This window comes from Natrix helvetica, assembly GCF_964273705.1.
Source record: "Natrix helvetica genome assembly, chromosome: 5".
In the NCBI taxonomy this organism is placed as follows: domain Eukaryota; kingdom Metazoa; phylum Chordata; class Lepidosauria; order Squamata; family Natricidae; genus Natrix; species Natrix helvetica.
The window spans coordinates 6,836,742-6,854,380 of NC_138551.1; the positions used below are offsets into that span (position 1 = coordinate 6,836,742).

General features: G+C 44.4%; 1 protein-coding gene across 1 annotated transcript in view; it reads left to right on the forward strand.

Moving 5' to 3' along the window:
- Positions 1-16,402, forward strand: part of LOC309393647 (cytochrome P450 2J5-like) — a gene marked incomplete at its 5' end in the record, with an annotated part of 21,421 nt that extends 5,019 nt beyond the window's left edge. The window contains 7 exons of the mRNA XM_081956096.1: positions 2,701-2,850; positions 3,365-3,525; positions 5,676-5,852; positions 10,705-10,846; positions 12,928-13,115; positions 13,905-14,046; positions 16,123-16,402. Of these exons, the coding sequence (XP_081812222.1) occupies positions 2,701-2,850; positions 3,365-3,525; positions 5,676-5,852; positions 10,705-10,846; positions 12,928-13,115; positions 13,905-14,046; positions 16,123-16,307 (1,145 nt within the window). The 3' untranslated portion in view covers positions 16,308-16,402. The remainder of the gene's footprint in view (positions 1-2,700; positions 2,851-3,364; positions 3,526-5,675; positions 5,853-10,704; positions 10,847-12,927; positions 13,116-13,904; positions 14,047-16,122) is intronic.
- Between the last annotated feature and the right edge of the window lie 1,237 nt (positions 16,403-17,639).

Sequence of the window (17,639 nt, forward strand, 5' to 3'; positions counted from 1 at the left end):
CCTCTTCCAGAGGCTGTTGGCCCAGATGACTTTGCTGTGCGGGCATCTGGGGCCCTCTCTTAACCACCGTGGCATTTGGTACACACGTTTGTTCTTCGGCAATTCCCTCCTCCGAGGCCTCCCCCTTGGTAGAACTCTTCATCACCATAAGTTGGGGATCCTCTTCCAGAGGTCGTTTAGGCTTTTCCCCCTCCGAGGCCTCCCCCTTAGTTGGACTCTTTGTCACCTTAAGTTGGGGATCCTCCTCCGGAGAATGTCTGCCCTTTTCCTCTTCCGAGGCCTCCCCCTTGGTAGGACACTTCCTCACCTTAAGTTGGGGATCCTCTTCCAGAGATTGTTGGCCCAGATGACTCTTCTGTGGTGGCATCTGGGACCCTCTCTTTACCGCCGTGGTGGTTGGCGCGCACGTTTGTGGCATTGGGGCTGGAGCCAAGCACTCTGACACTCTGTGGCCAAGTTGACAATGGTGGCATTTAATTGGGCCCCACGAGGAATGGAACCTAGTTACATCTCTAAACTCAGGAACCGTTTCATCACACTGCCTTGCTCTCCAACTTGCAGCTGCCCCCTTGGTAAACCCTTCTTCCATGGTGGAGATTGCTTCTCTGTAGGAAGGTGGAGTAAGAACCTTTTGGGGCATTGCAGATGCACCTTGTCCCGCTTCCCATCTTGCAGGCCTGGCTTTGGTAATCCCTTCTTCCATGTTGGTGATTGCTACTCTGTAGGAAGGTGGGGTAAGAACCACTTGGGGCCTTGCAAGCGCACATTTTCCCGCCATCCACAATGCAGGCCTCTGTTTGGTAATCCCTTCTTCCATGGAGATTTCTTCTCTGTAGGAAGGTCTGGTAAGAACCCTTTTTGGCCTTGCAGGGGAGACTGGAACCGGTGGGGAGGTCAATCCCTCGGTTGGCCACTGCCCAGCTTTCTGCCATGGTGCCATCTGCTGAGGGAGGGCAGGTGCCCGCTGGCATCCCTCCCATCCATGACCTGGGGTTAAGACCCATCCCGGGGTTGCCTGCTTCACAGGTTGCAGCTCAACCAATGATGGCTGGCTAGGGGGTTTTACGTGCCAAGGACCCTCCTGCTGGCTTGGAGGAGTTATGGGCCAAGTAGGTGCCCTTTGCTGGTTTGGATGAGTTATGGGCCAAGTAGGTGCCCTCTGCTGGCTTGGAGCATTTCCCCATGCTGATGGCAAAGGAGTTTGTAAGTAGCATCTCTTCCATCCAAGTCCTGGGAGGAAAGCCCAATTTACTGCCCAATTTGCTTCATTTACTGGTTGCAGCCCCATTTGTGGTGGCTTGCAAGTGACAGATGCTGGAAAAATCCCTTCTTCCTGCCTCCTTTGAAATTCCCATTTTGAAAGGGAATCTTTCTCCCAGCTATTTGCAGGGTGTAAAGCCATTTCATTTATTGCCGTCTGGAAGGAGCCCAAACCTCTGTTCTAGGGGTTGTTGTTTTTTCCAAGCCTTGTTTCCAAGCTGGGGGGAAGGAGGGGGAGCATGCACTCACAATTTGCTGAAGAAATATTTCTGCGACCTTCCTTCGTCTTGTCGTGTCTCCTCCTGCATTCCTCCTGATGCAATTAAACTGGAAACAACATTCCATTGCCTTTGAAGTTCCGCACTCAGCTTCTTATCACCAAAAGCTTCTCATTAATTCTTCGCTGATATTTACGCTGTCCCGGTCAGCATTGGGAATGCCGAGACCCCATCACCAGATCTTCCATCACCAGCCCTTCCCCCTTGATAGGGGGAGGGAGCTAGTGAAATATTTTTAAAGTAGAGAGTTGAAATAATGTTAGGGTTCTAAATACCATGCAGAAATAAATCATTGTCCAAGGCAAAACATCCTTTAAGGTCCAATTTATTCCGCAGGCAATTTAGCACAGCTATGGAAAATTTCAACTCTGAATTACATCCTGTAAGTTCACCTAGTTGAAAGTTCATGATCTCTCCCCACACCCACAAATCCATCACATGTTCCAATCATCATCTTCCACGCTGGCATGTACACCCATCTTCTTCCGGCCAGGTGTCGATATGCGGAGACAAAGATGACCTTGGCTTCTACAAAAGAATGTCAACAATCCATTCTACAATCCTACTCCTTTCTATTCCCCCCTCCCAACTACTACACTATTGAAACAGCATAGAAAATTATAAGAAAGTGTGGCAGGCCAAAGATCCTAAAAAGAACATAACTACAGGCCTGACATTAATTCTGTATTGACCATTCAAATATACGATCAATCTACCCTCACTGATCACTTATCCCAGGGGTGGGTTCCTGTACCGGTTGGCACCGGTTCGCTTCGCGCCCAATGTCCATTGCTTGCACATGTGCAGTTGCCTGAAAATTGTTCTTAGAATAATTAACAACTGTTGAACATCTTGCCTCCAGAAGTTGTGAATTCTCCAACGCTGGAAGCTGTTAAGATGATGTTGGATAACCATTTGTCTGAAGTGATGTAGGGTTCTCTGCCTAAACAGGGGATTGGACTAGAAGACCTCCAAGGTCCCTTCCAACTCCGTTATTCTACTCTATTCTAATAAAGTTATTATTGACTAGAGAAAATAACCATTGCTTGTGACTAGATATTTCCACCTGAAATCCAGATAGAGGTTTGTCAACAACTAGAGCTAAGCATATTTTAACATGTATATTATCAGGAATAACCTCACTGTCTGCTGATGCCCACAGGAATTATTCTCTCCAATGGCCACACCTGGAAACAACAGCGTCACATTGGCCTCACTTCTCTGCGGAAGCTGGGCCTGGGAAAGAAAAGCATTGAGCATCAAATAGAAGACGTGGCTCAGACATTGGTAGACGTCTTTAGAGAAACAAAAGGTAAGTCATTTGGGGTAATGACAATGCATCAAGTCCCCTATCTGCAGAAATCATTTCCATTCTGAGCAGTGGTGGGACTCAAATTTTTTTACTACCGGTTCTGTGGCCGTGGTTTGGTGTGAATGACATGGCTTGGTGGGCGTGGCTTGGTGGGCGTAGCCGGGGAAGAATACTGTAAAATCTCCATTCCCTCCCCACTCCAGGGGAAGGATACTGCAAAATCCCCATTTCCTCCCAATCAGCTGGGACTTGGGAGGCAGAGAATAGATGGGGACGGGGCCAGTCAGAAGTAATATTTACTGGTTGTCTGAACTACTCAAAATTTCCTCTACCAGTTTTCCAGAATTGGTTAGAACCTGCTGACAATCACCTCTGATTCTGAGCATTTTAAAAAAAACATGTGCATTCGATTTGATTTTTCTATTTTTCAAACAATTAGTTCCAAATTCTTTTCTTTCATCCCCTTAGAAGTCCTGTTCCCTAAACATTCAGTATAAAATATCTTCATTTGCAGGAGAGCCTTTTGACCCTTCGCTTCCAGTACTAAACGCAGTTTCTAACGTCATATGCGCTTTGAGTTTCGGACGCCAGTTTGCTCCTGATGATGAAAACTTCCAGAAGTTAATGCAATCCCTTGGTATTATTGTGCAATTCACTAGTGGCTTTTTTCATATGGTGAGTCATTTCAAGAGAGACAAAACTCCCCCCCCCCCAACCTATATTTTCATCAGCATTTTCATGGTCATGTAAGACTTGGAGGAAACCTTGCCAGGGACGTGCGGTCAGGGGAGGCAGGTGAAGCAGAGCCTCACCTCTCTTCATGAAATAATAGTATATAATATTAGGCACCTGAGGACAGAACACGAAGCAATGGGTGGAAACTAATCAAGGAGAGAAGCAACATAGAACTGAGGAGAAACTTCCTGACAGTTAGAACAATTAATCAGTGGAACAGAAGTTGCCTCCAGAAGTTGTGAATGCCCCAACACTGGAAGTCTTTAAGAAGATGTTGGATAGCCATTTGTCTGGAACGGTATAGGGTTTCCTGCCTAGGCAGGGGGTTGGACTAGAAGACCTCCAAGGTCCCTTCCAACTCTACTATTGTATTGTATTGTATTGTATTGTATTGCCTGAATATGGGAGGAAGGTCACACTCCCTCTTTCTGTCCTTCGGCTTCATCACAGAAGACCATGCAGGCAGAAAACCATATTTTTATTTTTAATGTTGCCTTTTATATTTGTGTTGTATTTGTACTGATAAATAAATAAAGGGAGACTAGTATAGATCTATTTCGAGCTAATTAGCTCTCATCAGCTAGCCATACCCTTACTGGGATTTGAACCTGTGCTGTTATATATCTCAGGCAGGAGTCTTAGCCACTAAGCCACAGGATCGCCTCCTGTGATGAAGCCGAAGGACAGAAAGAGGGAGTGTGACCTTCCTCCCATATTCAGGCATACCAGGGGTTGTAACACAAATATATACTTATTTCCCTGGCTCAACTGATAAGGAGGCGATCCTGTGGCTATACTAGTCTCCCTTTATTTATTTATCAGTACAAATATAACACAAATATAAAAGGCAACATTAAAAATAAAAATATGGTTTTCTGCCTGCATGGTCTTCTGTGATGAAGCCGAAGGACAGAAAGAGGGAGTAGTGACCTTCCTCCCATATTTAGGCATACCAGGGGTTGTAACACTACATACATACATACATACATACATACATACATACATACATACATACATATATATATATATATATATATATATATATATATAATATTCTAATATTATATACATCCGTACGGCCGGGCCCGGGAGCTGCGGAGGCAGAAATGTTGTCGGCGCTCCCGGATGACGAAGGCACGAAAGCGACTGGGTTCCCCAGTCGATTTCGTGCCTTTGTCATCCGGGAGCGCCGACAACATTTCTGCCTCCGCCCTCCACAGCTCCCGGGTGCGCCCTGATGGAGGTAGCCAGAATGGCGCCGAGGCAGTCCGGCAGGCGAGCGACCGAGGATCAGGCTGCCTCGCTCGCTCTTTCGTTCGCCCAGACCACCTTGGCATTGCTGTGGCTACATCCGTTTGGCAGTGCCCGGGAGCTGTGGAGGGCGGAGGCAGAAATGTTGTCGGCACTCCCGGATGACGAAGGCATGAAAGCGACTGGGGAATGACGAGAACCTTCCTGCCTCTGCTGGATTTCGTGCGCTGGGTTGCCTTCGTCATCCGGGAGCGCCGACAACATTTCTGCCTCCGCCCTCCGCAGCTCCCGGGGGCAGCTAGACGGATGTAGCCACAGCGACGCCGAGGCGGTCCAGGCGGACGTAAGAGCGAGCGAGGCAGCCTGATCCTCGGTCGCTTGCCCGCCGGACTGCCTCGGTGCCATTCTGGCTACCTCCGTCCGGGCGCGCCCAGGAGCTGCGGAGGGCGGAGGCAGAAATGTTGTCGGTGCTCCCGGATGACGAAGGCACAAAAGCGACTGGGGAACGAAGAGAACCTTCCTGCCTCTGCTGGATTTCGCGCGCTCCTCGCGACTGCAATATGCCAGCCTCACCAACCATAAACCAGCCATAAACCTCACCCCACGTCACTGAACCTTGCAAATCATCAAATGTACTCTTCTCTCCAGTATGTGTATACGCCCTCAAGAAAGTCTTGAGGACTTTTAAAATTTGACACTACTATGTATTGTTTACCATGTTTTAATCTGTTTACAATATTTTTTTTGTTTGATTAGATTACTTCTGTTCTATCAGCTGCTGAGAGTCTTCTGTAATTGTGGTGGGAAATAAATTAGTTTTCCTCTTCTTTTTCTGGTAGGTGTATGATTTGTTCACCCCATTTATGAACTACCTCCCAGGACCTCACAAGAAAGCCCTTGCTGCTACAGCCTGGATCCTTTCCTTTGCAAAGCAAGAAATACAGAAACACAAGGAATCCGGCTCACTCCATGAGCCACAAGATTTCATTGATTACTATCTTCTTGAGATGGAGAAGGTATGGGTTTATTGTAATTCAATACATGGGCAAGGAAACAAAAGAGCTACCATATTTTTTGGAGTATAAGATGTTACAAAGTATAAGATGCACCTAGCTTTTTGGGAGGAAAACAAGGGGGGAAAATCTGCTTCTGCCTCCCAGCAATTTGCCTCCTTGCAACAAACAGCAAACAGTACAGAAAATATACACTGTTTGTATACAGTGTTACATTTCAGACTGTACTTGTACAGATGCTGTTAAAATTGATGTGCTTTTTGGAACTATAGTTATTCTCTGCTATCTAAAAGAAGATACAATAGCACTGAGCCTCTTCAGATCAAGCATTTCTTTTAAAAAGCTTCTTCATTTTGTTAAGCTGTCTAGAACAATAATACAGCAGTCTTAAAAAAATAAGTCTAATAATTTGAACATTCTGTAGGCATTTATAGTTATTGACGTACCTTCTTGCAGCAAACAGAAAACTGTCTAATTAGCACAAGAAAACAAATCTGCTTCTGCCTCCTGGCAATTTGCCTCGTGGAGCAAACAGCAAGTTTCACTTTCAGTTTAAGAGCACCTCCCAATCGTCAGCTGTTTCAGGCTGCAGGGATTGCTATAGCCTATTGCAGCCTTTTTAAGCCCCATTTTCCCTGTTTGCGGCAAGGAGGTAAATTGCTGGGAGGCAGAGGCCAAAGGGAGGGTGAACGGTGGGTTGGTGGGGCTACATTCAGTGTATAAGCGCACCCAAATTTTCACTCTCTTTTAGGGGGCGACAGTGCGTCTTATGCTCTGAAAATTACACTACTTGTTACTGTGTATTAATGATTCACCTGTGGAGGTGGTTAGCAGCATCGGGTTTCTGGGTGTGCAACTAACAAGAAGCTAGCTTGGTTGCTCAACAGTGAGACACTGATGAAGGAGGCACAGGTTCACCTCCATTTTCTGTGTTGCATGAGAAAAGTACATGTTCTATCTCCTGCCCTCACCACTTTCTATAGAGGGATGATCGAGAGCATCCTATGCATATTGTGTTACTCTCTGGTCTGGAAGCATTACTGCTTTGGACAGGAAGGCTGTGCAGAGAGTGGTGAGGATGGCAGAAAAGATAGTTGGTGGTTCACTTCCTTCTATCCAGAACAGGCCATATAAATGATGCTTGAGTAGGGTCCGCCGTACAGTGTTATCTGGGATGCTACACATCCTCTTTGTGACTTCTTTTCCTTGTTACCTTCAGGGGTGGGGGGTTGTAGTATCCAAAGCAGAATATCTAGATTCAGTCACAGTTTTGTACCATATAATATCAATCTCGTTTCCTCTTCCTCTTTCCGCTATGTATTCAAAATGGACAGTGATTAATATCTGTTTGTATATACCATATTTTTCGGAGTAGAAGACACTCCAGAGTATAAGACGCACCTTAGATTTTGGGGAGGAAAACAAGAAAAAAATTCTGTCTCTGCCTACTACCATCCTTCGCTATTCATCCGGCTAGTGTCCTTGCAGCAAATAGCGAACAGCCAGGTCAGCTTTAGCACATTATTGCAGCTTGATTCAGCATGAGCAGCTGATTGGCAGGTGGATCAGCCTCCTGGAATACCCCCAATCAGCTGTTCCAGGCTGCAGGGATTGCCACAGACCATCGCCGCCTCCGTGTCTCGTGTTTTTAGCCTCCATGCCTCACATTTTTGGCCTCTGAATGCTCCATTTCAGACCCATTCAAGGCTATGGGGATCACCATAGCACATCGCTGCCGATCTCTGCCTCCGTGCATCATGTTTTTGGCCTCTGCACATTGCGTTTTTGGGCGGTTCCATATGGCGATGTGACGGCGGCACTAGCGTCAGTTACATATGCAAACATTTACTGACGTAACCAACTAAAAACTGAAATGATATTCATCAAAGTTCTTCCAAAGCCAAACCTCTCTTTGATCTGGATTACTTTAACACAGAGTCTTACTAAGTATAAATCTACCACTATAATTATTACCCTCCTACATTGGTTTTCCTATATAACTACCAAGAACATATTTATTCTCATGATTTGTGACACAGAAGCAAAAATAACCAAAGAAAAGCTGTGTAGAATTCATCATAAATTACATATGTAGTGGTTTGATAGGAATTAATTGGATATGAATGGTAAATGGTGACTATGAAAGGAAGATTAGAAATTTTGTTATGACATAAAAGCTAATAATAAAAAATTAAATTAAATCTAGTTAAACTTTGAGTATTAAGTCAAAAAATGTGATAATGGACATAGTCAAATAAATGATTGATAATGATAATGATAATAACGTATATATATGTATTGGCTTAATAAAAGGAAATTGGATATAAATTGTAAACATTGATTTGGAAAGGAGGACTAGAAACTTGGTTACTAAATATTATTGATTTTTTTTATTGCAAACTTTTATTGATTTTACAAATTTTACAGGGGAAAAGGGTTAAAAGGTTATAGAACATTTTGACAGCTACCTCGTGTGGGGGGAGAAGCCCCCCCAAGTCTCGCAACTTTTACAAACAAGAATGGAAAAATATCAACATTTGCATAAGTATTAGTAGTTTTAAGTTTAACACTAAATCATCAGTATGTTTCAATCATTTTGTTTTGTATCACTTCCATAAAGGTACATTGTAACAACAATTGCAGTAATGTTTCAAATCACTTTTGTGATCTGAGTCTTCTAGTTGTCACATCCTCCCCTCCGTCCACTGGCAGAGCCTCAGCCCCTCCCTCCCTTGTTTCTTGTGTACCATCCCCCATTTCACCTAAGAGAGCACTGTGTTTTTTAGTGAAAGCCCTCCCAGAAAATCAACATGCCTTCTGGTAACAACCACCTAAACCAGACCCCATTATTATATAATTTTTTTGCTAAGAAGGAATATTTCCTTCTCTTATCTCTTACTTTCTTTGGGATCTGTTTAAGAATGGTTATTTCTTTATCCTTATATTTTAGTGGTCCTCCCCTTTGAGCTCCTAGAACCTCATCTCTTGTGGTCTTTCTAAGAAATTTAACATGAACTTCCCTTGGAACATTGTGTGTTCTTGTATAGGCTGAATTAATCCTATAGATCAGGTCAATATCCCACCAGAGCTGTTGTTTATCTATATTAATGTATTCTGCTAGTATTGTGGTCATAATTTCCTTAAGATCTTCGTTCTCAACTTCTGGCAAGTTTTGGAACCTAAGGAAAAAAGACATCCTTTCAAATTCCATTTTTATCATGTGGTTTTCAAATTCTACATTCCCCCTTTGGATTATCTTCACCTCGTCTCTCATCCCAACCGCACCCTCCTCCAGTACACCTATCCTCTGTTCATTCCGTATGGATTGTTGTTTCGTTTCTGTGAGCTGATCATTTAAGTCCTGCAGTTGTTTTTTCATTTCGTCCTGTCCCTTTAAGATAGATTGAATAAACAAATCCTTTGCATTCTCTTCAGGGGCTTTAGGTTGTAAAAAAGACCCCAATTGTGACTGGTGAGCAATCAGGCTTGACGTGGAAGATGTCGGGGCCGATGAGGCCTTACCAGGCTATAACTTCTTTGGACCCATCATGAAGCTGAGAGATAATTATTGTTCTATACAAAGAAATTGTGTCTGTGGGAAAGCACAGCCGGTAGAGATCACCAGGCAAACAAATCCAAAAGGGAATAAATCCTCTGATACAAAACAAAAGCAGATAGGTGGGTCAAGATATTCCAAATCCAAGGGAAAAACGTATTTGAAGAGGCTCCTGGAGATCTCTGGGGTGGAAATTAGTTCAAAGCACACAAAGTTTTCCAAGGGAGGAGTCTCATTCACAAAGACAAAGAAGAAAGAAGAAGTTGGCCATCTTGGCTCAGCCAGCACAGGTGGTCAGGAGACAAGATCAAAGTTCCCATACATAGTTTAGAGAAGAATCAGCTCAGCCATCCATTCTCTTGCAGTTGTAGTCAGAAAAGAAAATTTGTTCCCATTATTTAAGGGAAGTGAAAGTAATTTTAAACTTTCTCTCTCTCCCATACAAGAGAGAGATTTTCCAAGTGCCGCTTTTCCAAGGGGGGTGGAAATTCCCCCCCCTCCAATCTTGACTCCTCCAAAGGTTGAAACAGAGTCCCCCCCCCCCAAAAAAACTGCAAATCAATCAATAGAGTAGAAATAGTAAAAGACCTGGGGAGACCTCTCACCTCTCCGCGCTTCAGCTGTATCTTTCAATTGTCAATTCCTTCCAGGCTGAGTTCGGCGAAGCGCGCGGTGGCATTCCGCGTGCCCCCTACGCTTCCCAGCTCCTGGGGCAAAGCTGAAGACCCCCCGCAGCTGCTGCCATTCCAGGGGGGTCCCAGCAAGCCGCCCCTACGACAGGGCGCCCCTCCAAGGCACCCTGTGCTCCCCCTAGGATTTAGGGGAGCCCACCGAGACAGCGGGAAGTGGACGCACATGTCCGTCGCCTTCGGCTGCCGGAAATCGTCTCAAATATTATTGATTTTTACTTAGAATAGGTCATAAGGATTTAATGTTATTGTATGATATTGGAAATAGCTAACGAAATGCCATTATGTGGTTATGTTTTAAACTTTGGAATGTTCTATGCAAAAGGACCTTAAAACAATTATAGTCAAATGAAAATTGAGGTATGATGATAGTAATATCTATAAATATATTTGATTTAAAATATATGATTTGATATGAATTATAGGTGATGACTGTGGAAGAGACGCACAAAAGCTTTTTGTAAACCAATGGACACACTTCTATACTATGTAAAGAAAGAGGATTCTTTTTGTTGTGTTTGTGTGTGGTTATGCAAAAATAAAAATTAAAAAAAAATCAAAACAAAGAAAGAATTCATCATAAATTTCACTTTCACATTTTAAACATCAGAGCAAGAATGACCCCGACTCCACCTACGATGAAGAAAACTTGGCTCAGTGTATTTATGATTTTTTTGGTGCTGGAACAGATACAACCTTTGTTTCTATGAAGTGGGCACTGATCCTCTTGGCAAGTCATCCTGATATCCAAGGTGAGAGAAATCTGGGCAGTGGGAGCAAGAGCCACCCGCAGGAACTAAAACCCACAGGGATTGTTATGTATTGAATATATATTGTGTGAAGCCTTGCTGAAGGCCACACTTGGAATACTGCATTCAGTCCTGGTCGCCACGATGTAAAAAAGATGTGGAGACTCTAGAAAGAGTGCAGAGAAGAGCAACAAAGATGATTAGGGGACTGGAGACTAAAACATATGAAGAACGGTTGCAGGAACTGGGTATGTTTAGCTTAAGAGAAAGAAGGACTAGGGGAGACATGATAGCATTATTCCAATATCTCAGAGGTTGCCACAAAAAAGAGGGAGTCAAACTATTCTCCAAAGCACCTGAGGGTAGAACAAGAAGCAATGGGTGGAAACTAATCAAGGAGAGAAGCAACTTAGAACTGAGGAGAAATTTCCTGACAGTGAGAACAATTAATCAGTGGAACAGCTTGCCTCCAGAAGTTGTGAATGCCCCAACACTGGAAGTCTTTAAGAAGATGTTGGATAGCCATCTGTCTGAAACGGTATAGGGTTTCCTGCCTAGGCAGGGGGTTGGACTAGAAGACCTCCAAGGTCCCTTCCAACTCTACTATTGTATTGTATTGTATTGTATTGTATTGAAGGGAAATTAACCTTTAGATGACCCTAACTGTTAACCTTTACTGTTTTGGAGGGAAACGCAGAACATTCACATTTGGGCGGGCTTTTTCAAGTATTACGATTGGTTAAGACCCTTTGGCAGTGGTGAAATTCAAATTTTTTTACTACCAGTTCTGTGGGGGTAATGTGGTGGGCTTGGTGTGGCTTGGTGGGTGTGGCTTGGTGGGTATGGCAGCAGGTGTGGCTAGGTGGGCGTGGCTTGGTGGGCGTGGCTTGGTGGGCGTGGCAGGGGAAGGATTCTGTAAAATCCCCATTCCCTCCCCACTCCAGGGGAAGGATACTGCAAAATCTCCATTCCCTCCCCACTCCAGGGGAAGGATACTGCAAAATCTCCATTCCCTCCCCACTCCAGGGGAAGGATACTGCAAAATCCCCATTCCCTCCCCACTGCAGGGGAAGGATTCTGTAAAATCCCCATTCCCTCCCCACTCCAGGGGAAGGATACTGCAAAATCCCCATTCCCTCCCCACTGCAGGGGAAGGATTCTGTAAAATCCCCATTCCCTCCCCAATCTGACGCCAGCCAGAGGTAGCATTTGCCAGTTCTACAAACTAATCAAAATTTCCGCTACCAGTTCTCCAGAACCTGCTGGATTTGACCCCTGCCCTGTGGGCCCCCGGGTATCAATTACAAGGATTTGCCTGCAGTTCCTCAGTTCCAGTTTTGCATCAATAAATGTTGTATCTCTGCTGGTTGGTTCCTGCCTACTGAAACCCACTACACAATAGGAGTCATTTAAAATTATTTGAAATATCAATGGTTATTGAAAAATAAATTGAAGCTGTTCTTCATAATAATTTCCTAGGTGAATTTTTGAACGTATAATCACAAACATGAGCTTAGCAGGATTAGTGGAAATCAAGAATATACATATGGAGAGCCTTCTTTGATGTCCTCAGTAAAGTTCTGAGTGGTGAACCAAAAAATAGAAATTAGTACAGATCTGAAACCTCTAACACACTTTAAATGTAAAAATCCACCAGGATTTTCAGGCTTAGTACTTCTTCTCAGGACTTGTTCTTGAATGTAGAAAGCCAATTGACACAAGAGGGCTAGTGCAAAAAATTGGTTGCTTGAGAAAATATTTTCAAGACAGTTGCTATTTTTTTTTTAACTGAATCAGATTTCCAAACTGGTTGTGACTGAATTCTGACAACTGAATTGACTGAAGGAGATTCAATGGAATCTTTGAAGTAAATCAACCATTTGCATCCATTTGGACCAGTTCTAATCATTGCTAAGAAAATGCATTTTTAATCCTTCTTCCTGACACTCAAAAGGAGAATGGGATTACATTTAAAGGCCTCAAAGGCTATTCTACAGTACTACTGAGGATTAATATTAGGAAATAAATAAGTGAACCACAATACTGTAAATGAAGCCTCTATCTCCATCATTTTTTTTTCCTAGAGAAAGTCAAGAAGGAGATTGAAGATGTGTTTGGCTTCTCACGGTCAATTTCCTATCAGGATCGGAAGAATCTTCCCTACACCAATGCCGTGATTCATGAAATGCAGCGTTTTAAGTACGCCTTGCTATTTGGGGTTCCCAGGCAAAGTAAAAAGGACGTGAAGATGAGGGGATACCACATTCCAAAGGTGAGAAATGTGGCGAGGGTGCATGCCAGTACTCCAACATAGAAGGAAAAGCAGAATAAAGGAAATCCTCAACTTATAGTCACTTAACAACTGTTCAAAGTTACAACAGACCACTGGTGGGATTCAGCCAATTCGGGCCAGTTTGGGCGAACTGGTTGTTAAATTGCTGGCTGGCCCCGCCCAATCCTGCCCCACCCCTTCCAGGAATCCCCATCCCCCTCTGTCGCCCGTTTTTGCTCCCAGGGGGGTGTAGGAGGCGGAGTGCTGCCTGTCACACCCCCTGGCCACACCCCCTGGCCACACTGACCATGGCCACGCCCACCCACCCAGTCATTAGGGCAGAGAACTAATCATTAAATTATTTGACTCCCACCACTGCAACATACCCCCCCTCCCAAAGCTACTTATGACCCAGTGTCAAAGTCACAGTCACTACAGCAGCCCCACAGGCATTTGTCCTTATGAGCAACCTCAGAGACACTGAAATGCACCTGTCTATTCCCCCCACCACCACCATCCTGCCCTGCCAGTACCGACAAATACTGGGCCAATTTTACCCCCCCCCCCCTGAATTCCACATACTCCTCACCACTTACTTTTTACCATACACCTCCTTCTGGAAGCTCCACAGATCATGCTAAGGAAGAGAGCACGCTTCTCTTTCCCTTAAGAGAAATATGGATCCATAAAGGTCAAACTAGGAGCAAATGTTTCATCCATATTCTTGGAACTTCTCTGCTGTTTCCCTTATGGAATTGCTCTGTTTAATCATCTTTTTTTTTTTTACAGGGGACCTTTATTGCCCCAGACCTGCGCTCTGTTCTTCTAGATCCTGAACAATGGGAGAAACCTAAGGAATTCAACCCAAATCACTTTTTAGACAAGGAGGGGAAGTTCGTTGAACGGGAAGAGTTCCTAGCATTCGGAACAGGTAAATCCAAGATAACGAACAGGTTCCCAACACCATCGTCACCCCTGAGATCCTCTGGGATCATCATGGTCTGAATAAAAAAAAGCTCAGCATTCCTAACTCCTTCCAGCTTCAAAACTAAGAGTCTGAAATTCCCCTTAGGGAATTTGTGACGTATGAAGAAATACTCGTTTTATTTCTTTATTGCATCCCATTTTTATTATTTTTACAAATTACTCAAATGGCGAATATATCCAATACCCTCCTCCTCCTATTGTCCCCACAACAACAATCTTGTAAGGTGAGCTGGACTGCGAGAGAAGGACTGACCTAAGAACGCCCAGCTGGCTTTCATGGCTAAGGTGTGACTAGAACTCAAAGCCTCCCAGTTTCTAACCTGGTGCCTTAACCACTAGACCAAAATGGCTTTCATACCCAGTAGAGCTTTGTAAGGAATGTACAAGACTGTACAATTATCTTCAGTGCTTGGGGGAGAATTGTTAGATAAACCCAAAGAAAATTAGCCCAATTACAGCTTCTTACGGATGGAACCGGACCACAGGGTTATAGTCCCAGACAGGGAGGATTATGAATGACTAATATGGGTCCCCAAAATGCAATGTGCGTGCTCCCCTGTGCATGCCCCTGATGTGCATGTGGTCCCCCCACATGTGCCTACCCCCACCTGTGCATGACCCCACCTGCACACATCCCACCCCCGCACACATGCATGCATGACACACACACCCCCGAATGCACCTCTTGCGCATTATACAGGGGCATGGGGCATGCAGGGGTTGTCATTGCTTTGCCAAAAACCCATGAGGTCGCTGTTTCAACCTCTGTGTCAATATCTGCAGTTATTAAGTGAATCACATGGCTATTAAGTAAATCCTCCTTTTCCCCTTCATGGGCTGCCTTTGAGCTCCATGGGCCCTGGAACAATGTACTGGCTGCAAACCCCCCCCCCCTCCTTAGGCCTGGTGCCAGATGCATTAAGCGCCTCCATTTTAATGAATGCAGAGTTCCTTCCACCACAGTGCTTCCACTCCTGTCTGTTACTTCATGTCAGCTCTGTCCAGCTCAGAGGGCTGGAGCTGCCATTCAGAGGAGAAGACTGGGCCAGTGTATACAGTGAATCCTTCTCCACCGATGGTATGGATAGCAAAGGGCGTAAAAAAACACAGCTTCAACCATGGTAGATTGGAAAACTTATGACTCTTGCTATCTGCTGTCCCCTCCACACCCACAATTCCAGAAATCCTATCCCAACCCATTGCCGCCTCCATTTGCCACTCTTTCATGGGTATCCTCTCCTTTCACTCCTCCATAGCCAATCCAGTTATTGTAGGCAGGAAGGGAGCCAATGCAATAAGAATCTAAAAGTCATTCACTCAATTACCACTCCTGCAACCCAGGGGTGAAATGCTACCGGTTCGGACCAGTTCGCCCGAACCAATAGCAAAGATGCCAGCTATTCACCCGAACTGATAGTTTTAAAAAAATGCTACCGGTTCGGGCGAACTGTTTTTTTCAACAATCATCTGTCTTTGCCTTTGATTGCCTTTGAAATGATGTACCATCTAGGACAGGGGTGACAAACTCAAGGCCCGCAGGCCAGATCCAGTGTTTAGATCTGGCCCGTAGGATCGCCATGGAAACAATGAAGGAATGGCCCACAGTGCCTCTGAAAACAGAGCACGGGAAATTTTTCACTGGCAGAGATTGCAGGAATCCATCGCAGCCAAAAACTGAGCTTGCCGGGGTCCATGTACAGCCCTCCCGAGCTCTGTTTCAACTGGCAGAGGGTTGCAGGAGACTGTCACAGCCGAAAACAGAGCTTGGAAGTGCTTGGACCACAGATGCCCCTGACACGAGTGACGTCAAGTTGGCCATGCCCGCCGCCCCTGGCCACACCTGTCATCTTCCCCCGAGATCAAACACAACCCTGATGCGGCCCTCAATGAAATCAAGTTTGACACCCCCATCTAGTATGTATCTTGAGTTAAATCCCGCCAAGGGGATTCCCTTGCTTATGGGGTATACTCTGGAGAACAGATTATCATCCCCTTTATGCATGCTTTGTTTCATCTGCAGGTCTACGTATATGTTTGGGAGAGCAGCTGGCAAGAATTGAGATCTTCATCCTTCTGACCAGCCTCTTGAGGGCCTTCAGCTTCCAGTTGCCTGAAGGAGTAAAGGGATTCAACGAAAAACCTGTTGTAAAAATAACATTGCCTCCACAGCCTTACAAGATATGTGCTATTCCCCACAAATCTTAAACTTATAAAAACACCACACAAAGGATTAAACTAATTACAGTACACGTTCAATGGCTAAATGCTTCCTATATGCCTATTCTCTTAATTGGAGCTTCCACCTCCATTTACTCTACATGTCTTCAACCTACCGTATTTTTCGGAGTATCAGATGCACCTTTTTTCCTCAAAAAAGAGGCTGAAAATCTGGGTGCGTCTTATACACCAAATACAGCATTTTTTTGCCTCCCAAAGCCCCGCCCCTTCACCAAATGGCCGTGCATACCCTTATGGAGGCTTTCAGAGAGCCCCCAGCAGCACTCTGTAAGCCTCCATAAGGCTAAGCATGCAATTTCATTGATGAAAAATGGGCCCATTTTTGCAAAAAAAACCAGGCCATTTTTTGCTCGTTTTTGCCCCCTCCGCAAGAGCACTCTGCAAGCCCCCCCCCCCTCCAAGGCTATTCATGCCTTTTTTTGAAAAAAATGGGCCCGTTTTCACAAAAAACAGACCGTTTTGGGGAGATTTGCAGAGTGCAAAAACTTTTTTTTCCTTTTGGAAAGTTCTTTAACTGATTGATGAGCATTATATTGATCAAGTGCTGTGCCAGCAGAAACACCTCCCTATGTACGTATTTCTCTCTCTCTATCCCTTTACCTACCTACCTACCTACTCTCTCTCTTTCTCTCCCTACCTATCTACTGTATTTCTCTCTCACACTTTCCATTTATCTCTCTCTATCCCTCTACCTACCTATCTACACACTCTCTTTGTTCCTACCTACCTACTGCATTTCTCTATCTCTCTCTATTTCTCTCTTTCTATCCCTCTATCTACCTACCTACTTAACTACTCTCTCTCTCTCTCCCTACCTACCTACTGTATTACTCTCTCTTTCTCTCCCTCTCTATCCCTCTATCTACCTACCTACTTCTTTAAAAAAATTGCCTCTTCAAAACCTTGGTGCGTCTTATACTCTGGTGTGTCTTATACTCCAAAAAATACAATATTGCTGGGTTCACATAACATAGTGACCAGTTCACATAACACAACTTAACCAGATCAACAAAAGATCTGGAAATTGTAGCTGAAACAATTGCTAAGTAAGCTTGTTTAATTTTGCCTTTGTTTTCTTTTGAATGCCAATAAAAGATATTCATTTCAGTTTACTCTTAGTGTCTTTTTCTTTTTTTACTTTTAATACATTTCTTCTGTTGGCTTCAGCCAGAACAGAAGGTAACATTTCTTAAAATTACACTTTTAAATCATACGTCCCTCAAAGAGAAAAGAGAAGCATTTCCATTGCAGGTCATCTTGGTAAAGTACGTGTGCTATTTTATAAAGCATCCAACCCAG